Source organism: Lates calcarifer, linkage group LG20, assembly GCF_001640805.2.
Source record: "Lates calcarifer isolate ASB-BC8 linkage group LG20, TLL_Latcal_v3, whole genome shotgun sequence".
Classification (NCBI taxonomy): domain Eukaryota; kingdom Metazoa; phylum Chordata; class Actinopteri; family Centropomidae; genus Lates; species Lates calcarifer.
In genome coordinates this window covers 4,476,298-4,484,842 of record NC_066852.1, presented here as the reverse complement: position 1 = coordinate 4,484,842, position 8,545 = coordinate 4,476,298, and the positions used below count along the sequence as shown (strand labels likewise).

The following is an 8,545-nucleotide window of genomic DNA, read 5'->3' as shown; positions in this document are numbered from 1 at the left end:
ATGTGTGTGCGTGTACTGTCAGTGGGGGTGTATGTAAAGCCTTCTTCAGGGACTGATCTCCTAGAGAACAAAGTGGAGCGTACACACACAGACGAACCCGCAGCTCAATTCAGTGGAAATAATATGTTCATTACAACGCAATTACTGACACTTACAACCTCTCTCCCTGAAGTGTGTGTGTGAGGTGGAGAGGGAGGGGGGCCCTGCCACTGACCGCTGATTCTAAGCAACCTTATGTTCCTCTGTGTGTGTGTGTGTGTGTGTGTGTATGTGTGTGTGTGTCTGCAGGTGCAGGATGTACAGCTTTATGGGTGGAGGGTTGTTCTGTGCAGGAGTGGGGAACATCCTCCTGATCGTTTCCACAGCAACCGATTACTGGATGCAGTATCGGCAGTCTAGCAACTACATGCACCAGGGCCTGTGGCGCTACTGTATGCCGGGGAAATGCTTCCCCCACAACGACGGCATCGGTGAGTTTAGCAAAGTAGTGCAGATGACTAGGAATCTACTAACTTCAATCATTTTCAATCAGTTCTGCAAACATTTCTGAAAGGTGGAGCCGTCCCACAGGCAGAGATCATTTCACTGGCTGAGGTAAAGCTCACTGGGCTGAGCCAAAGATTCAGGATCTTTCTAAACGTTAAAGGAAGAGAGGTTATCTTCATCTGACACCAGCTTTAGAAAATGAGTAATCTGGTCTATTTTGTTCTCAGAGATGTTTACCAGTTTTCATCTCATTGGCTTGTTAACATGCCTGAGAAGGACTGCATCTCAGATCATTCACCTCTGTGGCCTTGCACTGACCTCACCACTGACCTTTGACCGTGTCCACAGCTCACTTAGACGCCACCCGTGCCCTCATGATCCTCTCTCTTTTGGCCTGCTTCATTGGTATCATCATTGGCATTATGGCGTTCATCCATTACTCCTCCTTCGACAGGTTTGACAAAACCTTTGCTGCAGGCATATTGTTTTTCATCTCATGTAAGTTCAGCTCTGTTGTTTCTGCCCTTTGTTAGTTTGGTTTGAGCTGTGATTTGCATTTTATTTGACCTTAATTGATTTCAACAACCAAAGACTGAGACTGAAGGTAGGTTTTTGAAAAATAAAATAATAATGTACTAATCATGAACTAATGGCTTTTTAATGATTCCATTATCAGTGCAATTTCACAATGAAGCACAGCTGCTTGTTACATTTCTAAAAGACCTCATTCATGACAGAGAGGTTTCATTAAGCTCCTGTTTTAAATGCTTTGTTTTGCATAATTTGTAGTCGTCTTTATTCAGTATAAGTGAGATCATTTGATGTTCTTCTGTAACTAAGAGTGAATCCATGCTCACAGTTTCTAACTGGAAACTATAGCTTCCATGAACAGCAGTACTAATGGTCAGCCATTTGTTCAATCTTTCTGAAATGTTTTCTCCAGATTTTCCTTTTCTTTTTTCCTGTCCAGGCTTTTTAGTGTTTCTAGCAATGGCAGTGTACACTGGCGTGACTATTAACTACTATGGGAAACGCTATGGAAACTGGAGGTTCTCCTGGTCCTATATCATTGGCTGGGTGTCAGTGGTACTCACGTTCTTTTCAGGTGAATATGCAACCCAACAAACCAAGGGGGTGGGGTGGGGTGTTGTGTTGAGTGAGTGAGTTATAACCTTGAGTCAGTTCCTGGATAAGAAACTAATGCACTCAGTACATTCTCTGCTTGGAGAGCATATTTTATGATGTCATGTTAGCAACAAGCTCAAAACACTTTTAATACTTAAGATTAATTTTATTCTAAATCGTGTTGTACCTTTTGAAAATTCACATCCACATAATGTCAAGGCCTCAGCTAGTACCTGCATGCCTGGCTATACTAGCTAAGACCTGTATAATAAAGACAACAAAAACTACATAAACTATGTAAAATCACACTAAGTGATGACATACATTCTCAGCAGACAACAGTCAAACCATATGTGGATTAAACTGTAGTCAGGCAGGTTAATCAATGATGTGACATTATAAGTAAGTGATGCTTTTAGCTCATCTCTGAATCCTCCACCATGCTGTGCAAAACCTTTTCATCAGCAGGCTTTGACTGAACTGAATATGAAAATGGTTTTAAGGGAATAGCATCCACATGCTGAACATACCAGAATATTCAGCTTTTTTGCTGAGATTGAAGATAGTAGTAGAACTATTATAACTAACAGTAAGTGATGGAAAGCAAGTCCATGATAGGCATTGCATACGTTAATTAGATGTCACATATATAATGTGCTGTTGTATGGATTTTGTATACACTACAAACATTTTTGACAAAGGAGAGGACCTTAAAGGTGTGCCCTAATCAGTTAGAAACATACCAAGACAAGATTTCAGTGTCTCAGAATTACATAAAAATCATCATTTTCATGTCGTGCTGTTGAATGAAAATGACACAAATTAAACATAACTGTGCACAGTGTGTAAAGAAACAGCAACAAATACAAAACTTCATTTGTCATGAGTTTAAAGATGCATTAAATTATATACGATGTATCTCCTGTTAGCTAATAGACATTTAGATAATTAATTTTAAGATGCACATGAGTAAAGTTTCCTGCTGGATAATAAAGCCCTAACCTCCCTGTCTTCTCAGGTGTATTCTATATGTGTGCCTACCGGATGCATGAATGCCCCAGGGGTGCTAACTCTCACTAGAAGACTTAAACCATCCTCTAGAAATAAGCAGTGGATTATGATGATGAAAGCTGCATCAAGGCTGTGTGAAGATTCTCACCACTGACATGGATGCAGAGTTTTCCTCTGGAACATGAATGATCAAAGTTTAAATGATTGCAATAAAAAGACTGGGGAAAATATGTCTCTTCATTTTCATCCACAGACACTCTGCATATTTTACTTTGTATCTGCAGGATTTACATATCTGCTATTGCTGTGCCCAGTTCTAATCTATTTAAGCATTGTCTGATAAGATGGAGGTTGGCCAGCTGCTTTTATTGTATATGGTGACATAAAACCAGCTGGCCAACCTCCAGTGCCTATAATAAAGCTAAGCCCTTTGCTTTATAATACTGTTTGTCCATACCATAGACAGTTATTAATCTGTATTAATCTACAAAATAAAGCCCAGACCAGTCTGCGTTGAAAAATCACATAAATAAATATAATTTAACATTTTAAAAAATGTATGTATTTATGGCTGGATACACATTTACATGAGGACATATATTCAACCAACAACATGTCATTGAAAAGCATTCTTCACGACGACCTCTTATGATGTCTTTTTTGATGTCTCATGGAAAAGAACAATCAAGTTTCGCCATTCTGGAGAGTACAAAGAAGTGCTTACAACTGACTTGGATACATTTTAGAGGAATATAATTGAAAAAAATATATGTTATACTGAAGATGCGATATAAAATAAACAATTTTGTTTCTAAAAAGTCTTTTTTTTATTAGTATCTACCGAGTTTTAAAGGGGACAAACTGTATTTCCCTGTATTTATCTTTTAAACCATGGCTATGATTTCTATATTACAGAAAGAGAAAGGACCATAAAAACCCATGATGTTTTAGCTAGCATTTGCATTATTATTCATGCAAGCCCCAAAATACATACATTTCCCGCAGGATAAATAAATACATAGATAAATAAATAAATGTGTTAACATCGTCTACATCCCTTTATTCTTTTGCGCTATCGTTCACTACCGCCAGTACTGCTGCTTTGAAATCTGTAAGCCAAGTATAAGCCAATGCGCCGCAGCAAACCTCTTATCCAAACGTGCCACTTAACGGAGTGACGCACTGGCCGACCGGCTCAAATTTTTACTTAATGAAATGGCCACAAAAAGCAGCTTAACTGCACATCAAGAACGGCTCCTTAAGACGATTCCATCACCATTTGTTTCATTTACTTTCTAATTTCCCCCTAAAAGCAACTTGTTATCCTGGTGCGCTCCATGAAAGGGATTGAGGCGCAGCCAGGTGCGGAGTTCACCTCCATCTGCTGTGTCCGTGCCTTTAAAAGGTCTTTTCTTTTTTTTCTTTTTTTCTTTTTTTTTTTTTTTTTTTTGCTGCTATTCGGTAACTTCACCTTAAAAAAAACACACATAAACAAAACAAAAAGAAAAAAAAGAAAAGAAAAGAAAACGTGTGTGTAGTAATGGAAGACATTTTATACATTTAGCAGCAGCATTATCCATGGATGGAAGTTATTACTGAGTCTTTTAATAAAACCAGGTAGCACTAATGAACAGTCTTCATCATAGCGCAGTGTTTTGCACGCTAAACCTATGCAAACTAATGCAGCAGAACAGAGCTTTTCCAGCGTAACTGATTCCCGGTAATTAATTTGTTCTCCCCTGCATCTGATCAAATGGAAATCCTGTCCTCCAGCCCAAGGATTACAACTTCCGCTCTAACATCTCCCTTAATTGCCTAATAGCATTGCAGCGTGAATTCTGCCTACATTAAGACACTTTCACATTAACTGGTCTGATTGGAAATGTGATGACAACACCATATCAACAAATTATAGCGCACCGCTTTCTTTCGCAAATGGGCACTTGTACTCTCCCAGATTTTAATACCGACAATTACAGTCAATTTGGGCGGAATTACCAGACAGACCTGTAGCAGCCTAATCCTCCTGTGACACAGGCTACATCACTTGATTCAAAAACTACCAACATGAAGGTAGAGATAGAGATCCCAGTGAATTTCTGGGACAATTAAACACTGATGTGGTCGCATGTTCAAGTTTCAAGACAAGTCAATCTAAAGTTTTGTGTCAAAGGCTAATATCAGATTTGATGAGTTGTAGAAAGTTATAATAGGAACACACTAATAATCAGAGTAACGTGAAATGACTGGAGTCTAAACATCTTCTGTAGATATTATATATTTATCAGAGTGATGTCATAGGGAATGAAAAGGCTGTCTAGGTGAGATACAAACAAACAGCCTATGTCACACAGGCCTTATACCATTAAATAACACCAGAAAGACAGATAAAATAAACGCTGTTATTTTCCGTACCGACACATATGAAGGTAACATTTTCTCTGGGACAAAGCCACGTTTAAATCACCACTGACGAGGCTAAGGACAAAAAATGAACAAAGATATATTGAAATGTTTCGGTCAGGAGCAGACTGTTGTAAATGTTCTCCACATTCATTCCAATTTCAAATATTCTATCTAAGTCACAAGTCAGCAAACAGACTCCTGCAGATGTCTCTCTTTAAGTAAAGCGAGAATAAGCTCCCTGTTAAATATGTTAAAAACAACACAGACCTATAGGACTATGGTTAATATTCCAGGGCAACGTCTCCTTTGTATTTACAATCAACGGAATTCACCACTTCTTTTGTTTGGAAACTAACTTTGCAAAGTAGCCAGCCTGTGGTCAGACCGCAGAGAGTAATTCTTCCATAGAGTTGGAGAATCTGGTGAAGACAGGGTGGCTGCTGGGCCCACGTAACTCGCTGATTCTCAGTTGGAATTTTCAGGTGCTGTTCAAATGAGCTGTGATGTGGTCACAGGTGCGCTGCTTAGCTGCAATCTGTTTGCTCCCCCCCCCCCCCCCCCCCCCCAGCCTCGAACCCCGTTTCAACCAATCAGAACGAAGAACGAGACCTTCACCGCGCCCCGCCGCCCATGCAGAGCTCTAATTGGCTGATGCGCAGATCAATTTCCCCAATCCTCTACTGTCTCTTAATAAATCCTTGTTGGATGTCTACCCTCCCACCGATTTCTATGTAATGCTGGACGTAGTGTCATTCACTGATCACACGCAGGGGTTGCATTTAAGCCTGGGAGGTTTGGAGGGAAGAGGCAGATGCTGATGCAGGTTTAAGGCAGAAAAAAAAAAAATAACAAACCCAAACTAACATCATGAGTATGAACTACGCGTCTGCGGCGCCCACGCAGAGGTCGACGTCGTTTTTCATTGAGGACATCTTATTGCACAAACCCAAGCCGCTGAGAGAGGTCATTCCCTCGCCGTTCTGCAGCTCCCTGGCCTCCCGGATGCCCATTTTGGAGTATGGATACCCACTGATGCCAACCCCGATACTGGCGCCGCATCCGCACCATCCTCTGCACAAACCAGAGCATCACCAGTACTTCTTCACATCTGGTAAGCACCGGAGAGCCTGTGTGTGAGGCAGAGGTAACAAGGAAACTTCAGTCAGACAAACAGTGGGTTATTGGATAACAATATGCTGGATCCTATCATCTATGGTACAAAAAACATTTTAAAAGAAAAATATATACATAAACACATATATGTGCCTATTCAGAAGAGAAAGCCACTGTTAGGTTAATACTCTCTGGTTAATGCTGTATTAAATTCGTTAGTTTTTGGAATCTAATTTTCTAATTTCATTTTCAGTGAAGACGGATCGAAATGAATTCAATCACAAACCAAATGCAGCCATCAGAAGTTAGCTGAACTCTGATCTCCAGCAGGGTGACATCTTAGGCTACTTTACTGTAGCTTATACATTTTTATCTATCTTAAATTTAAATGGAATCATTGTTGCTCCGGGGACTGTAAACAATGCGGCTAACCTGAGTTATGTTTTTTTTTTTTTTTTTTTACACTCACTAAAAATGATGTCACAAACAGCCAGCACCAATAACTAAACCACTAAACACCGGGTCACTGTGTTACAGTGAACTTTGTTGTTCTGATGTATTTCTGATGTAGTTTGTTCGTTTTTGTTGTTTTCGTCATTTCTAATCTGTGTCTGCTGTCACCTGTAGGGATGCAGATGCCGGCCTTGTTCCAGCACCACGCGGAGTTACCGGGGAAACACTGCAGACGCAGGAAGGCCCGGACGGTTTTCTCCGACTCGCAGCTGTCCGGCCTGGAGAAGAGGTTTGAAATCCAGCGGTACCTGTCCACACCGGAGAGAGTGGAGCTGGCCACGGCGCTCAGCCTGTCCGAGACACAGGTGAACACACACACACACACACACACACACACACACCAAAAATCCTACAGTTCTATGTTGGGATGCTATGGTGAGTCTGCTCAGAGGCACTATGATGTGTTTGTGCCGGGCTGAGTGTGTGTTTCTGTTGTGTACTCTGTCCTGTTGAAGCCCATCAAACAAAGCACAGAACATGTCATTAATTTAAAAAAGAATACATCATCAAAAAGACATTTGTATGTAGTTTTTACACATAGAGCAGAGCATGACCTCAAACATGACGAATTGTGTTATGTCACAAAAGAATCGTTGAGTCATTCTGATTTAGGCAGAGTTTACTAATAAATGAAGAAAATACATTCAGGGAGTCAAAAACCTAAAACCAAAGAAGTAGGCTGACTTTTCGTTTGGGTAATTTAAATCACCTAATGATGAATGTAAAAACTGGATTTGGTTTTATACTGATAGCTTTGATGATTTCTTTTGTATTTGTTTATTTTCTATTAAATATATATATATTTTTTCTAATCCGCATCATTCGTGGCTTTTCTCAGGTGAAAACGTGGTTTCAGAACCGGCGGATGAAGCACAAGAAGCAGCTGAGGAAAGCGCAGGACGAGCGGAAGACGCCCGGGGAGCTGGACCGATCCGCGGAGAACTCCAGCGAGAGCGAACTGAACGACAAGAGCGCGGAGGAGCTGAAACACGGACTGGAGCCGGACTCGTACATGCTGGAGGAAAACGACGACGACGTGGACATCGAGGATGACATTTGTTCACCGGATCATCTACTATAGTAGGCTGCAGAGTTGTTTCATACGCAGCGACTTTCACACTGTAAATGTACTGTAGATAATACACACAGGTTGCTGTTTTAAAAACGGGGGGGGGGGGGGGGGGTGGAGGGTAGTCCATAATACAATGTCAATATTTATTAAAACAGGCAGAGTAGGCCTGTTCATTTTTTTTTTTCCTTTTTCGTTTTTTTTTTTTTTTTTTTTTGGTTTTGTTTTGTTTTTGTTTTGTTTGTTTTTTGTTTTTTGTTTTTTCAATTGTCCCGGTGTATAGGCTATGGGAATTTTCGTGTTGTTATGTCTGAGGAAACAGACTATATCACGCTGTCGTCTTTGTTATTATTATTATTATTATTATTATTATTATTATTATTATTATCACTAAAAAGTCTAGACATTTTTTTATATTGGCTCCTGTGTCTTTTTATTTTCAGACGCAGATTCAGTAGGCTACAGATTATTATGAATAACCCTGAAGAATAGCTCATTATTTTGTAACATAGACGTCTCATGTTACGCCATCCTTTTGCACTTTTATCACTAAAATTAATTTCTACTAATTCTTATTTTTTCCCCTCTAGTTTATCTATGTTTGTCCATACTGTTGGAAATTTCGTTGATCAAGTTTTGGTCGAAGGAACTGAGCTTCAGTAACTGCCGATATGTGTTTGTGTAAATATATATATATAGTATATAAATGATGAATCGCTACTCGGCTCCGTTCATTCTGTTACACCTTTTGTATGTTTTACCACCGGAAAGCCAATTTTTCTCTGCTGTTTATCATTAACATCAGTTCAGGTTACGTTAAAC

At 39.9% G+C, this 8,545-nt stretch overlaps 2 protein-coding genes across 2 annotated transcripts; both read left to right on the top strand.

The window, feature by feature from the left end:
• The first annotated feature begins 295 nt into the window (after positions 1-295).
• Positions 296-2,691, top strand: lim2.1 (lens intrinsic membrane protein 2.1). The gene is made up of 4 exons (XM_018691139.2): positions 296-470; positions 835-984; positions 1,457-1,591; positions 2,630-2,691. The coding sequence occupies exons 1-4, from the start codon at positions 296-298 to the stop codon at positions 2,689-2,691; spliced, it is 522 nt and encodes a 173-aa protein (XP_018546655.1).
• A 3,072-nt stretch (positions 2,692-5,763) lies between these two features.
• Positions 5,764-7,819, top strand: bsx (brain-specific homeobox). Its single transcript, XM_018691141.2, has 3 exons — positions 5,764-6,139; positions 6,769-6,959; positions 7,493-7,819. Exons 1-3 carry the CDS (start codon positions 5,896-5,898, stop codon positions 7,733-7,735), a joined length of 678 nt encoding a protein of 225 aa, XP_018546657.1. The 5' UTR covers positions 5,764-5,895; the 3' UTR covers positions 7,736-7,819.
• Positions 7,820-8,545: the final 726 nt, after the last annotated feature.